The sequence below is a fragment of the Lycorma delicatula genome, chromosome 2 (assembly GCF_047948215.1).
Source record: "Lycorma delicatula isolate Av1 chromosome 2, ASM4794821v1, whole genome shotgun sequence".
In the NCBI taxonomy this organism is placed as follows: domain Eukaryota; kingdom Metazoa; phylum Arthropoda; class Insecta; order Hemiptera; family Fulgoridae; genus Lycorma; species Lycorma delicatula.
The window spans coordinates 52,115,685-52,132,805 of record NC_134456.1 but is presented as its reverse complement, the minus strand read 5'-3'; the positions used below and the strand labels follow the sequence as shown (position 1 = coordinate 52,132,805).

At 29.7% G+C, this 17,121-nt stretch overlaps 1 protein-coding gene across 2 annotated transcripts in view; it reads left to right on the top strand.

Moving 5' to 3' along the window:
- LOC142318800 (uncharacterized) overlaps positions 1 to 7,317 on the top strand; it is a 115,601-nt gene extending 108,284 nt beyond the window's left edge. For both annotated transcript variants that reach the window (XM_075355296.1, XM_075355297.1), the window contains exons 11-13: positions 1,464 to 1,875; positions 4,522 to 5,005; positions 6,654 to 7,317. In XM_075355296.1, coding sequence (XP_075211411.1) covers positions 1,464 to 1,875; positions 4,522 to 5,005; positions 6,654 to 6,754 — 997 coding nt within the window. In that variant the 3' untranslated portion in view covers positions 6,755 to 7,317. The remainder of the gene's footprint in view (positions 1 to 1,463; positions 1,876 to 4,521; positions 5,006 to 6,653) is intronic.
- Positions 7,318 to 17,121: the final 9,804 nt, after the last annotated feature.

Here is a 17,121-nt window from a genome sequence, read left to right as displayed (position 1 = left end):
AAAAATCATTAAGATTTATTTATGTTAAAAATATATTAAAAAAAATTTTTTAATAATTAAAAATGTATAAAAAATTGTATAGTATAAAACGTTTTCTAAAATTACATACAGTACTTAATTTTTAACAAATAAAAGTCTTCTAGTAACAATTTTAAGTAATAATGAACAGATATAGTTGAGGATGATGTGGGTTCAACTTTAGACAGATGCTTTACCTGTATTAGGACAAGAGCTCTTAAAAGAAACTAATTTTTTGTTGTATAATTGATGTAAAAGCTGACTTTTATTAAACAGTTTAATTTTCATTTGTGATTTCAGTGTTAATGGAAAATGTGTTAAACTTGTCTTTGCTAATCCAGACAATAGACCAAGGACAACATTTTCTATATATATATATATATATATATATATATATATATATATATATTATTTATATGAACATATATATACATTATATATGTATAAACACTGTATGCCAGAGCCATAGTGTCATATCAGTTGTGATTTTCTGAAAAAATGATAGGTTTAATCTAATATCTTTTATTTTCTATAGTTTGAAGTGACTTTTATAATTTTATAACTCTGTAAACATCTTGATGTCAACTCAATCTCAGTTTTAGTATACATAAGCACAAACTTGGTCACAAGAAAAATTTTATTCCTCCTAACAGAAGTGGTTTACTGTTGCTTACTTTGAGATTGTTAAGGCAAAGAAGCTATTAATCTGATATAATTTTGAACATTTTTGAACTTATATTATAAATTGGTATGTATTATTATACTGTATATATTATATTATACCGTTTCTAAATAGAACTCTTTTTTTTATTCAGCTTATCTTATAACATTTTGTTCAAAATCAAGTTCTCTATAAGTTTTATGTGTTTTTACACTTTTAACAAAGTTATTGAACATCAAACATAAAAAACTTGGTTCTCCAATTTATTGGTTTTCACCTTATAGTTCTCAAAAACTACTGCAGATTACAGTTCTAGGACCTATTTTATTCAATTTTTCAGGTCAAAAACCACAAGAAATCACTAATTCTGCTCCTTAATTAATGTTCTAAAATTTTCAGTACTACCCCATTTCACTGGGGTAGCTGAAATAAGAGCGAAATCTTTCAATAGCCACAACTTGAAAACTAAGTATTTTAGGTCTCATGTTTATATGAACTTTTCCTTTATTTTCTCAAGTAGAATAGGTTATGAAAGTTCCAGGAGAACTGTGACATTATTTTGAATTATATCAAATTTGTCTCTGTATTTGAACCAGTTTATTTATTAGTATACCTTTATCCATAGTAATATATAATGACTATCAAGTGCCTATTTTTCTATCAGCTTTTATCAGTTATTTTATTTTGGTGTTAATTTATGTTTTTTGTGAAGCAAATTATTGAAATTTTTTATTTGTGACATTGCATATTGTATTGAATTGTGATCTTATATTACTTGTTACAGAATTCCTGATTCTCCAGCAGAGCCAGACCTTGAGATTCATGCGACAACTGATCCAACAATAATACCACTAGATGATATCAGTGGAAATGATGATTCAATCAATGACTTCACTAGTACACCATGGCCTGAACCAAAGACATCATCACCACCTCAGCAGGAAACATTGATAGTGGTACCACCTGGTGGACCGATAATGGGGGCTCCCAGTGGGCCAATACCTAACTTTGTTCCCAGTGGACCTGGATTCTCTCCAAATTCTGGACCGCCTAGCCTCTTGGGTCCTGTGCCTGGTCCTGGGCCAGGACCAAATATGGGATTTCCAGGATATTCAGGTCCTCCTGGACCATTTGGACCACCTCAACCTGGTCCTCCTCCAGGAATGGGAATGATGCCACCTCCTGGTGATTGGAGGGTAAGTTTTAGAAAGCATAATTACTTTTTGCGCATGTCCATGTAGCATATATATGTGTGTGTGTGTGTTCAAAAAATGAGTTGGGAATAGTTATTTTTTTTATTAATCATTGCTCCATTGCCGAGTTTTTGAGCTTAGAATTTTCCAGTATTAATTACATTCCCTTGCCAAAAAAAAATCTGGGTGAATAATGCTTGTTACTCAGAAAGTGGAATTATCCCTTTTTAGTGTCAGCATTTTTTATGATTACTTTGTGAAAATTGCAAAGGTTGTTTTTATATGAAATACATGTTCAGACAAGACTAGTAATATCTTAAGTAAATTTTAAGATATGGTGTTACACTATATTAATTTATTCAGAGTAGACCAAAGAATGCATTTATTTTGTTGGACATCCAACTATTTTCAAAGAAAAATTGATAAAAAATTATAAATATTCTACTTTTTTTTTCATTTTCAGCTCCTTCAGAATGATAGAAAAACATATTTACACAATATCATCTAGTCCACTATAAATAAAAATTGTTTTTTATTTATACACAACTTTTCAGTGATTTGTATTATAAGTAAATTTTAAAAATATAAGCGATTAAGGTCTTACAGGTGAAAGAGATCTAAATTGCCTACTCATTATTAAACAAAAAACATGAAAAATAAACGTTAAAATTAAAAGCACTAATAGTTGTTTAGTGTAATAAAAAACAAAAATGCACAGTTAAAATAAACAGAATACAAATGACAGCATGACTGTAAACAAACACGGCCAAGACAGCTTACAGAGCTGCCAACATGGTATTTTATTATCTTTTATTTAACTTAACTGCTTGTATATTATTTTGAAATTAAATATATCTTTTACAAAAAATATTTTTTTACAACATAAGATTTTTCTAATCATTTTTTAATCTGTTATTTTTGTATTTTTAATTTAAAAAAAGAAAATTTTTGAAACATCCGTTAAAAAGACGCTAGCAATTTTTGCATAATTTACAGATGTCTATTTAATCGGATGTTGACATTAAAAGGGTTATATAAATTTTGTAGTAGCATTTATCACTAGTCGTTAATATTTGCTTGTATTGAGGAAGAAACTGGCGACTATAAAAATTCTTGATTGATGACATTTCTGATTGACTCTACCTAGGTTTAATGTAATTGTTGGTTGTAACATAGTGCAATAATTTAGCCTTCATGTTAGCTGAATATATGAGGGCTGTTCAAAAAGTAATGATAATAGTGACCCTGAGGGAAAATTTGTTGCGTAGGGTGATAATATTGCATACCATCGTGTAGCCCATTCTTTTAACTATCTATAACGATCAGTTTCAAGTTGATTGGTGCAGTGAGTGGATGTATGTGACGATCTGCATAACGTGTGTTAGATATTCACCTACCATTTCCAGCATGCATAAAAAGTTAGAGCAACTTTGTAATGTGAAAGTTTTAGTGAAACTCAGGAAGAACTGAAAAGAATCATATGAATTATTAACTACGATGTATGGTGAAGATGTTATGAACAAAATGACCTTCTACAAGTGGTATAAAGCGTTCAAGGAGGGTAAAGAGAGCATCGCTGATAAGCTGGGTGAGGGGTGCCCTTCAATATCTCGCATTGAGGTTGTAAAGAATACAGCTGCCGCTATCATCCATGAAGAACGATGAATTACTGTTATGGAGCTTGCTGCATGTCTAGACATTTCAGTTTTGCTGCATGTCTAGACATTTTTGATTTTGCGCAATGATTTGGCCAAGCAATGTGTGTCTTGCAGATGGGTGCCATGCCTGCTCACACTGCACACTGGAGTAAATGCAATATCATGTTTCCGTGTGTCAAGACCTGTTATGGCAGTTTGGTGTGGAAGAAAATGAAGGAATGAATCAAATCATAACCGGAAATAAATCTTGGATGTATCACTATGATCCGGAACTGAAACAACAAAGTTCTCAATAGAAAAGGAGCGCAGTCACCACCTCAAAAAAAGCAAAGATGAATCGCAGCACCAGTAAGATTATGATGGTAATCTTTGATTCCGAGGGTCTTTTGTACCAACATGCTGTCCCTCAAGGCCAGATGATCACGACAGATTATTGCAAATTTGTTTTGATCATGATGTTGCATCATTTTAAGAAAAAAATGGCTGCACAAGAACATCAATGAAATTTTACTGCATCATGACAATGCGCAGCCCCACATCACTAACACTGTAGTTGATTTCTTGAATGCTCACGATATCGCAACTGTATCCCACCCACCATACAGTCCAGATTTGGCCCCTTGCAATTTATGGCTGCTCTCCCAAGTCAAGTTTCCACTCAGGGGACAGAAATTCCAGACCAATCACGAGGTCATCAAAGCTGTGGAGGTGCGCTGCAAGGCGTTCAAGAAAGATGGTTTGGCATTCGTGTTTAAAAAGTGACAAGAACGGTGAGAAAAGTGTACTAGAGCTGAGGAGGATTACTTTCAAAAAGAGCATGTAGATTTGGAAGACTGATAAATATTTTTTTTGTTGAACATTTTTATTATTACTTTTTGAACAGCCCCTGTGTAAATGGAAACTAAATAAATGTTTAGTTTTCTGTTTTTTATTAAAGTAATTAATTTATGATATTATAAATGATCCTGCATGTTTATTATTTTGTTATTAGGGTTCCAATCAGGATATGAAAGGTCCTCCTGGAGGTCCTGGCCTTGGTGCAATGCCTCCAGACATGTTTGGCCCCGGCCCAGGCATGATGCCTCCTCCTGGTTTGCTGCCACCTCCTGATATACCATTTGGAATGCCACCGGGACCGATGCCTGGACCTCCTGATGATATGAACTTCCCTGGAGGGCCATTTAATATGAACCAAGGACCTCCTAATGGGCCACCAGGTCCAAGTAATATGTTTCAAGGTCCACCATTTCAAGGTGGAAATAATAATCAAGGCAACAATAATAATAATTGGTTCAGATCCAATGGACCAGGAGGACATCAGAATCGTCATGATGATGATCGAGGTGGAAACAGTGGTAACCGTGGAAGTGGCGGTGGTGGTGGTTACAGAAATAAGAGAGATCGTGGAAGAAATGAAGGTCGAGGTTCGGGTGGTGGATCATGGAGAAGTGGAAGAGGTGGTGGAGGAGATGGAAGTAAGTAGCTTGTCATTTGATATTTTTTATAAACTTATTTTCTTTATGGCAATTTGGTTAAAGTGGCTATGAAATTAACTCAGGCTTTGTAAATATTAGTGCAATTTCAAGTGTTAATATGTAGCATTATATTCTTTCATTTAGGGATAGTTTTCTATTTGCTTGATAAAAGGCATACAGTGCCATTCAAGTGATGGATTATGAAATAATTTATACTGCTCTGTTGTTATAAAGCACATGGTTCCTTTACCTAAAATTTTAATTTGGTCTTCATACATTTTTTCTATGCTCACATTTATGTTTGTTTTAATTATGGTGTTTATTTTAATGTAGATTGTTTACAGCATAAAATTTAACCAGTGGTTAGTGTCAGTAAGTAGTTTGGGCCAAGGGCCCATAAAATACATCACTGGAAGAAATTCCCATTTTCAAGACTTGCCATATAGGTAGTCTTTTGTTAGGAACAGAACTCTTTGTTCTCTAACTACTTGTAATAATTACAGGAAATATTAAAATAATATCAGGAGTCTATGGTAATAACAGTTCAAACATAACAAGAGAATAAATATGGATAAACAATATTTAAAGAAATAATAGTGTTGAGCTTTTTATTCAGTTATTTTCTCCTTTAAAGTTGTTTTACTATCATATTTTTTTATATTTATTTATAAGTTGTAGTTCAATTAAGATTATTAATTGTGAAAATCCCAATGTGATCAGTTTATGTGAAAAATAAAAGGTGAAAAACTAGTACACACCATCAGTTTGACATCTCATATGTGTTGAAACTATTTTATTGATGGATAGAATGTGGGGTTGGAAGGTGTACTAGTTGGTTTAGGGAAAAATTAGAGTTCAAGGGAGATGGTTTAACTGTGTAAGATTAATCATAGAAGGTTGAATGAACTAAAAACTAACTCTTATCCATACTTTTATCAGAAATTCAATAATCGAGTGAAATAGATTCGTTTAAGAAATTCAAGAACTGAATTTAAAAAAGAAAAGGTATGGACAGGTTTTATAAAAATCACAGCTTTGGTAAAACTAGAAAACATCTCATTTTTGTATATAAAAATATTTTTAAAGAAAAATTAAGAGCAGAGTAATAACTCAGAGGAAAAAATAAAAGTTGTTATAATTTGCTGATGATTATTATTTATGTAACCAGAACTAAAAATGAGTTAGTAGAACTGAATGCTATGGATTCATTTTAAGTCAGGAGTATTATCTACACTTTGCATTGTGTGCATTCATTCAATCATTGTTTTTTATTTATGGAGTAAAATTATAATGATTTGAAATGTAAAAAAGCTATACTAATATGCATAAGGAAGTTTTATGAGCCTTTATGTAGAAAGTAAACCAGTATTATCAAACATAGATCGGAAGACTTTTTTAAAAATATTTGTCTATAACATATTGCTTTATAATAATAGTACACTATAAAAAATAAAATTTCTAGAAAGGCTAAGATCAGCGAATTTTGAGATGTGGTATAATAGAAAAAGAATTCAAGTGATATGATGGCAGAAAATTTCATGTGATATTGAATTCAGTTATTAAAAAATTGAAAGAAAATTAATTTTGTTTTGTCCATTTGTGTTTTTTTTTTTTTTTTTTACTGATTTTGTTTTCTTTTTATTTACAGATTGGGGTGGTGGTGGTGGTAGTAAAGGAGGTATTTGTAATGCTTATGCCAAGTGGGGACATTGCCGATCAAATAATTGCCCATATAGACATCCAAAATAAATAATACAAAAAAAGAGACTAATTGAAATTTTGATAATTATACTCTCATGTTTTATATGAGAATGGTTATTGTTATTTATTTATAAATACTGCAGTACGTAGTATTAAGAGCCAAACTGTGATACTTTTTTACTCAATTTATACATAATAAAAGACTTGTTGATTGTGTGATTTTGTATAATTTACTTTGTACTATATTTTGATATAATGATAATAATGTACTTTATACGTTTGATTCATGTTATTGTAAAAAGAGACTGTATTTATAAATTTATTTACGTACAAAAAAATATATGTGAATAAATAAGTGAATTGTGTATACATTTAGAACTCTACTAGAACTGATTATTTTTATTTATGTCCTATGAATTTTTTGGGACTTTGAATGATTTTGTACATAATATTTATTTATGATTACTACTTCTAACTTTATTAATTGTTATTGTTAGTACTTAAAAGAGTGAAATGTTTATTTTAATTAAGATTAATTATTATATGACTGATGTTAACTATTTTTGTTGAAATGTTTTTCAACTGTCCAACAATGTTTCAATGTATAGAATTATCTTTGTATATTTATAAATATGTATTTGTATATATCTTTTTTTATGAAATGAATTATTGTTAATAGTTTTAATATTGTAGAATTTTGTAAAAAAATACAAAGAAAAAACAGAAAACAAAACCATTTTAAATTAACATGTAAATGGGTATAAATGTATATAAACATAATTCTGAACTTTTTAACGGTTTGTTGTTTATTTAACTTTCTTTCTTTCTTTTTCCTGTTTAGCTTCCGGTAATTACCGTTTAGATAATTCTTCAGAGGATGAATGAGGATGATATGTATGAGTGTAAATGAAGTGTAGTCTTGTACATTCTCAGTTCGACCATTCCTGAGATGTGTGGTTAATTGAAACCCAACCACCAAAGAACACCGGTATCCACGATCTAGTATTCAAATCCGTGTAAAAATAACTGGCTTTACTAGGACTTGAACGCTGTAACTCTCAACTTCCAAATCAGCTGATTTGGGAAGACGCGTTAACCACTAGACCAAACCGGTGGGTTGTTGTTTATTGAACTTATTTTTTCCTATTATCACTTTTTTTCTGAAACTATTTTCCTTTGTGTATGGTGCAATCTGTTCAACTAGTGAACATTAAGCAATCCTCCCAGCCTGTTGAGATAAGGATGATATTTATGACATGTAAAGGAGGTGTAGTCTTGGACTCAGGCCATCCATTCCTGAAACATGTGGTTAATTGGGCTCCAGCCACCAAAGTACATCAGTATCCACAACCTAGTATTCAAATCTGTATAAAAGCAATTCACCTTTACTAGGATTTGAATTTCAGAATCTTTAACTTTGAAAATCAGGTGTTAAAAAGATTGATTTACGATGATGAGTTAACTACTATACTAGACAAAGGTGGCTATCACCTTTAAAAATAAATAATTATCACTTTTTAAAATAAGTAATTATATTTGTATAGTGATAAAGACACTTAACTTGACATTTATGGAGAAAAGTCCTGAAGTAAATAAAATATTTATTCATGTTGTTTTGCACTTAAGCAATCTCTACTTTTACTGGAAGTTTGAAAATCTGCTTACTTTATAGCTTTATCATCTTTGTGTGATAATACATTATGTGAAATCTTGTCGTTCTTGTCTGTAGTAATTACCCTTTTTTTTAAATAAAAGAGGACTTGCAGAATGATAATAGTACCCCAAAACCAGGTATTGAATGATTGATCTAAATCCCCACTTTGATAATTTATGCCATTTCATATAGGAACATGAGAGAAACTATGTGATTATGGCAGGATTTTACTGGTTATAAGAAAATCCTTTTTTGATTTAAATTGCTATGAAAATTGAAATTAAAAAATTCTTAACAGCCTTTCCCCAGTTGCCAAGTTCTTTGAAGATTGTATGAACTATAGCAATTTTTACTAGTTTACTTAATTTTATAGGGCACTAAAAATAATTATTGATCTATTATACTTCATCAGTAATTAAAGTATGACAAAAGTTATTAGGACTGAACTCTATAAGAAGCCTGTATTGTTGCACAACTTTACAAAGAGGTATACATTTTTATTTAATTTTTTATAATCATATACATTTTGATCTTTTTGCAAGTAAGGTTTAACTAATTTAAAATATATAGTTAATTTGATAAATAACTTTTTCTTCCATCATTGTGATTTCATTTTATTTACTCTTGGGTATTTTTTCAATGGTTCATGTTTATGAAATTATATATTATTATTAATTAATATGGCATTGTCATCAATATTGAAATAAAAATGAGATAAATCACTACAGTGGTGTTGAAAATAATATTAATAAATTATTAATAATCAAACTTTACATAATAACTTGTATGAAAAACTCTTAATATTATAAAAGTTAATATATTTTTTCATTGACACACTTTACAGTGTAGTTGTATACAGGTTTTCTCTCCTTGTAATTTATTTACTCAGTAGTGCTGTATTAATTATTTTTTTTAAATAAAGCTAATAAATACAAAACAGAGGAGGTAAACATTTTTCTGTCTTTAAAAATAAAATGTCAATCTATCCTTCTAGACATGGTTTGATAAACATTGTACTTCTTCTTTCTTTTTTCCTGTATAACCTCCGGTAACTACCATTCAGATAATACTTAAGAGGATGAATGCGGATGATATGTATGAGTGTAAATGAAGTGTAGTCTTGTACATTCTCAGTTCAACCATTTCTGAGTCGTGTGGTTAATTGAAACCCAACCACCAAAGAACACCGGTATCCACGAACTAGTAATAGATAGTTTAACTAGTGTTATTAGTTGCAGCCTAAGTTTGTTTATGTTTTGCTTTACTTATTTAGATTACATAATTATATAGGATTTATTTTAAATATTTCTTCTAAACTATGTTGAGATATATAAATATCAGAACCTCTACTGATATAATGTCGACATTAAACATGCGGATTCATTTGTTCTATATGCAGTTCATTGTGGTTAAAATTTCCCTATAGAAATATGACTAATATAAAAAAAAATCTGTATAATAAACAAAGTAGTACATGAAGTAACATTTAGAGTTGCTAATTTTATTATTATAATTGAAGAAAATTAAATTTGTCTTTTCACATAACTTATGGAATGAAAGAAAGAGTAGACCACTGTTCTTTGTACTGAAAAATAAGATTGTAATTCTCTTTTTTTATTTATTGTTACTTTGCTTAACAAACGTTTAAAGTAGTGAGCAAAAGCCCAATAAAATTACTAATTGATTGTTCTACTAAATTAGTATTCACATATTTTTCCTTAGTTATATAACTTATTTTAGTAAATTGTTAATAACTGTTATTTAACATGTACAATGTAATATTAAGGGAATTATAAATTTATTAATGAATAATTTACATGTAAAAGTTCCTCTACAAATTTACAATGAAACTTAAATGTAATAAATAGATTGACTGGTATGCCAAAATACATTAACATGTAGATGTTAATGTGTTTTGGCAACATTTCATGCCCACTCCACATTGATCTGTGCCTAGACACCTTTAGATCTGTCTTGACAGTATAACTTATAAATTTATACTATTCGGTTTTGTTAAACAATTTCCATCTAGATCGTGATTATTTTGTTAGGAACAACAGGATTTTGCCCAATTACAGAAATTTAATGCTATATAGCACACAGTATTTATGCTATATGCTCATAAATATAATGCTGCTTGCAGCATTATTTCCAATAAAGGTATAGCCATTATTCTTAGCATTAGTTAGCATCCCACTCCAGACTCATTAGGGAAAGTGTTTTCTGTTGCTTTCTAAACTAAGCTGAATTCGCTACTTTCATATTAGCATGTCTAAGTCCGCTGAGAGAAAGCCTATTTGATAGATATTCGGTCGTATAAGTGATGGTTTACTCCAAGGGCTTGGCTGTTTAATGGATACCATTACTTTCAGAGAAAACAAATTGTGTCTAGTACCACTTGTATCAAGATGTCCTTTCATTCATCACATCTGTAAGAAAGACCAGGAAACTAAGAAAAAAGTAACAAATTAATGTACCACTTTCTGTGAATAGCAAAAACATTGTATTGAATAAACTATTTCCTTATAAGGGAAGTTCTCTTCTATTATCAGCGATATATAAAAAATCCAAACAAAAATAATATACATCGAATCTTTTGTTTGTATAATTAATTTGCATAATAATTGAAGATATACAGTATTAACAATGAAACAGACTAGTTTAAGAAAATAATATGTTTTTATTCGAGTACCCCTCGCACCTCGATTTTACGGACCAAAAATCTAAAAAAAAAATCCGAGTATATACCGGTATTTTAAAGTGCAACAGATGATAAAAAAATACGAAAATATTCAGAAAGTAAAGCATTTAATTCGTTCATTTAAATTACACTATTAATATTACATTAATAATTAATTACCGTAAGTACTAGTTTAGTTCAGAATCAGTAGGCCAGTAAAACGAAAAGAAAGTATCATGTTGAAAAGGATCATTTCAAAACACTTTTTAATATGGTATTTTATTTTTAATTAATCACTGTCACTGTCAATGTCTATAGAAGAGTTACCGATAGTCTCCACGGCGCTCTGCCAAAGTTAATCGTCTTCACTACAATCAAGTTAATTAGATATTCCGCATTTTTTAAAACTTTAACGTACTAATTCCGTGGAAATATCTTCCCAAGCATCTTTTATCCAAACAAAATCTGGGCATTTGATTGATTCTTCCTGTAGGGGTGAGAAAGAAATTTTCATCAGTCATCCATTTACTGTACAGTTGTTTAAATGCAGATTTGATCGGTTTATTAATGCAGATATCTAGTGGTTGCAATACAGATGTCAATCCGCCTGGAATTATTACTTGGTCTGTCATACCCTTTTTTAAAATGTCTTCACTTTATCAGTCGTATGCCCTCTATAACTAAGCATTACTAGCATACCGGTATTTTTTTTTTATTAAGTAAATCTGATCGCTTTTGCCATACACCTGATCCGATCTAAAATTAAGGTTTCCTCCATCCAACCTGATTCCTCTGCTCTGATAATAACTCCATTTACCTGTACGGTAGGAAGAGTTTTTCTTTTAAAAACAACTTACGGAGGTAATTTTGATCCATCAGAAGTAATGCAAAGCATAACAGTACACCTTTGTTTTTCATTACCACCAGTGCGAATCGTAACACTTTTTTCACCGTTTTTGTTTACGGTTTTATCAAATGGCATTTCAAAATATACGGGGGTTTGATCAGCGTTTCCTATTTGAGAAGGCAAATAGCCTTTATCTTTTCTAAGATTTATTATGTATTTGTGAAAATGTAATATTTTTTGTTCATAAGCGTCTGGAAGTAGTTGAGCTGGTTGTCTTTCGTCTTATTGGCAAATCATTTCGTGTAAAAAAAATCGTGTTATCCATCCACAGCTTGCTTTAAAATCAACTTTATTCAATGATTTAGCGATTTTATGAGCATAAGATTGACACATTTCTGTCGTACAGCATAACCGCATTTCCTTTTTTCCATAACAAAGTCATACAATTTTTTTTCTATGTCTGTGTATTTTGGTTTTAAGCCACGAAAAACCCTTTTAATACCAGTGCCTTTCACCAGAAGTTGTTTCTTCTTACGCAAGTCTCGAATGCAGCTTTCATCTACATCAACTTTTCTACCTGCCACCCGATTTCCAATTTTTTCAGCCTCCTCTATAATGCGCAGTTTTTCATTTACTGTAAAAGATCGTAAACGCTGTCCTTTTGTACTCATTTTAATGCCGTAATTAAAATAAATCACCGTATTAAACCTTACAAGATAAACTAAACAGATAAAATGTACATAACCGTCCACATATACAAACAGTACAATGACTATGGCGAATAGACAAGACTTTCTTTCTTTTTCCTGTTTAGCCTCCGGTAATTACCTTTCAGATAATACTTCAGAGGATGAACGACCATGATATGTATGAGTGTAGTCTTGTACAGTCTCAGTTCCATTCCTGAGATGTGTGGTTAATTGAAACCCAACCACCAAAGAACACCGGTATCCACGATCTAGTATTCAAATCTGTGTAAAAATAACTGACTTTACTAAGACTTGAACGCTGTAACAATCGACTTCCAAATCAGCTTATTTGGTAAGACGCGTTCACCACTAGACCAAGCCGGTGGGTTGAATAAACAAGACTACGATGGGTAACTGATACTGTAACTGTAGTGTCATTAGAACCGGATGCAGCCTATACAGAATGAATCAGTTTTATAAAAATATCGTAATTTCGTTCCTATCGATAATATGAACAGGATGTTAATAATTAAGGATGTATTCTGTATAAGCGGCATCCGGTATTGATAAACGAAAGCCTCATGTAACTATATTTATGTGATTGAATTTAGGTACTTCTAAGAAAACGTTTACTTTACATAAATTATACTGGCTAAAGACTGTGTTTCAAGTAAGCCCTGCACCCTTATTTTTTCTCTCCAAATCCAAGAAAATAAGTACGGGGGATACTGGAATAAATACGATAATTATGCAATGCTAGGGAACAGAATAGCTCACAGGCATACAAGATAAGAAAAAATTATGTTGTTTTGCAATTTATAGTTTGGTTAAAATATACAATGAACTCTGGCTAGTCAGAGCAACTACTTGAATGCAGAACAGTTCTTCAAACATTAAATTAATGGAAAGTTACATTATTTATTTTTTTGGAACACTTACTCCAAAATACAAACTCAAATAAAACTACAATAACAAATGGATTATCTTTGCCAAATATTGTATAGCTCTCAACTTATTCATGGAAAGTAGTTTATAATTCAGACCAGACAAATTGTTTCTTTGACACTCGTTATACTAAAGCACAAAGTATAGTGACAAGGGCAGGCAGTCAGTTGATAAGAGTTTTTATCGAGCACCTTTGCAGTGTTTATTAGCAGCTTCCAATTGATCCCACTTCCGAGTAAAATCCATTTAAAAATTTTCGAGTGTTCAAGTAGCTTATTTATTGTATACCTGCAGTCATAGCAGCCGAGTGGCTAGCGTTCTAGTCTCATAATTGAGAGAACCCAGGTTCAAGTCTCCCTATATGGAAAAGAAACAAGAGATAAAATCAAGTTTTATAGTTAGAAATCTGTTGAAATTATAAATGGAATTGTGTTAATCTAGAATGAACATCGTAAATATAGAGTTAAGATATTACAAAGGCAGTTAGTTGGTTTCAGCTGCCTTACCATTAAAAAATAACAGGCAAAAAATAGCGAATTCAAGGAATCAATCACGTTTGTTAATTGCTTACAATCAAAATAATGTTTTCAGAAATCATCTATCAATATTGTACATCACTTATATCAATGTATTTTCAAAAAAAAAGAAAGTCCAAGTTTTGGAAGCCTATAGAAGATACTAAACAGATATCTTCAGGCCCGATATCGAATTCTAAAAATAAATTAAACATTTTTGAAAATATTTTTAAGCCAGGAAAAAAGGAAACAAGACATAAACTTTAAACGGTTTATACCATCCATCACCTTTACCGAACTAGTAATTCCGATGAAGAGAATACGCATATTTACAATACCCGTAGTATTGTAAATGGAAGATTGAGGCGATGGTTTAAACTACGATTTATTTCCTCCCCGTTTTTAAATAACACAACAAAAAAAATCAAAGCGTTTAGAAATAGACTAAGCGTAATACGAAAAATTTTTAAGGAAGAAAATCATTTTTAGAACTCGCCAAACAAATATTGTAATTATTCAGGGCCATAGAAAATAAGAGAGAAAGAGAAGTAGAAATATAACGAAGTATAAGAAAATTCATTAAAAGAAACGATTAATTAGTAAAGTTATTATAACAAAAAAATAAAAATAAATTATCTAAAATAAATAACTGAACAATAAAATTAACCCTATCGATGAACTTTAACCGAGTAAGTGTGCTTGATAAATGAGATGTACGCAAGAAAGAGAAAAAAAATTGTAAATGTGTGCATCCTGCTTAAAAATACAGTATTAAATTAAATCCGCATAAAGCATAATGCGCGATCAATCATTTAAAGATAAATGAATAAATCAAATAATATTCATTCAATTATTTTTATATTATTTATTTATATATTTTTATATTATTTTAAATGATCATTTTTAATATTGTGATAAATACAAATAATAAATTATTCATCTACATTACACAAATTGGTCGTTAAAAAGACAAATTAAATTACTAAAAAAGAAAAAAATACTAATAAAAAGCTAAAATAAACTGTTATTAAATTATTGAATAGAATTGGCAAACAAAAATTATAATTTTGAGCGTTATCCGTTTTCCAAACGAACAAGTTAAAAAAATACAACTTTTTTTGTATACAAAAGTTTCGTAGTTATAAGCTACTTACATTTATACATCGATAACAGCAGTTATCAACTTTACACTTCATTTTTATTATAATTGGGATAGTTATAAAACTCTTACTGATTTTTTCAACGTAATATACGAGTAACTGATTTGACAAGTGATAAAACGCACTAAAGAGTTTTTTTTTGTAAATTTTACGTAAAACAGATATTGCACACCCCTATTCCCTCATATCTCTTAACCCTCTTAATATATATTAAAATTGAAAAGCATTAATTCCAAATTTTGTTTTATTACAAAGTCTTAATAATAAATTTGAGTTTAAAAAGTAAGCAAGAAAGTAACAAGCGGATCCATGCGAAAACTTTGCAACATGAAAAACGTACCTGTGCAATGATTGAATATACAATGGTATAGACGAGTAATCTGTCGAATAATATGCAATACCTGAAGCAATACCTATCGATGGTCCAAGAGGTTAAAAAAAAATAAATAAATAAAAATATTTATTATTTGCTGGTTCAATCAAATAAATAAGTCTTTATTTTATTTATAATATAAATTATTTTTATTATATTTTGAACTTGTAATTCACAAACATTATATCAATTAATTATACATTCATAACAAACCTTCATTCTTCAAAGTTGTCTTTGAAGAATGGAACAAAACTGACTAAAAATAGGGCATTAGACCAATTCAATTAATAAGATTAACAAAAAAATTGAGAATTTATAAAGAGTAACAAAAAAAGTGTGAATTTATAAAGAGTAAGCAAAAAATTAAAATTTTTAATTTAAAATTTAAAAGTTTTCCATTAATAAAATTTAAAGTTCCTCCTTTTAATAAAATATAAAATTCTTCCTTTTAATAAAAATGGAACAATGAAACCTGAGTTTTAACAAACTGCCCGCCAAAAATCATGATTTTTTTTTAACATTGTAAATGAAAGCATTACAAAAATAACATAAATCATGATTTTTGCAATTACAATAAGTTACATTTATGATGCAATCCATAATGTTGCATTTCAACAGAATAACAAACAATTTTAATTGCAAATAAATGAAAAATAATATAATTAAATTGTTATTTATGTTTATTTGAAATAGTATTTACATACGTTTGTGATATAATATTAATAGTACTCATATAAATGTAAAATAAATTAATTAAAAAGCTCATAATAGTATTTTGAATAATAATAATCAGCATATTGCTTAAATAAATAATAATACAACTGAATATGTTAACCTATAATTATTTGAAATTACATTCAAATTAATTTTAAATAATAAATAGATCTAGGGAACCTTAACCCTCAAAAACAATAAATTATTACTGGTGTCTTATTGCACCAAATATAAATCAATACATAATCATATAATGTATAATATAGATGTGAAGTCATAATTAAATTAATAGAAATATGTAAATTACATTATAAATATTAAAACAATATTTATGAGGATTTAACAGTCATATTATAATAATATAATCAAATGAAATTACAAGAACAATAGAATAAAATAATTTAATCAATAAAAAAATGTTATTTAAATAAATCTAATATTATTTAAATAAAGGATTGGTAACAGGCATAATTTATGCACAGGCCTTCTTAATGGATGATTAAGTGCATGTAAATCAACAACCCTTACAAGGTTGTCAGAGCCCGGATAAATGTGGGTGATAATTCCATGTTTCCAATGCATGGGAGAAGAATTTTTGTTGGTAACTAATACTAAATCTCCAACAAGATTATGGGATGGAAAACAGTTATGCAATAAATGGTGTTGCTGCAAATAAACGACTGTGAAGTCAATCAGAGACTAATTCTAAATGAATAGCTTTAGTAGTGAGACATATGAAAAGTGCTATATAAGATTTACTTAAGATCTTAGATATCTGCCCGCCATGATGAATCATAATTGGACCGTCATAGTCTACTGTGCATCTAGAGAATAGTCA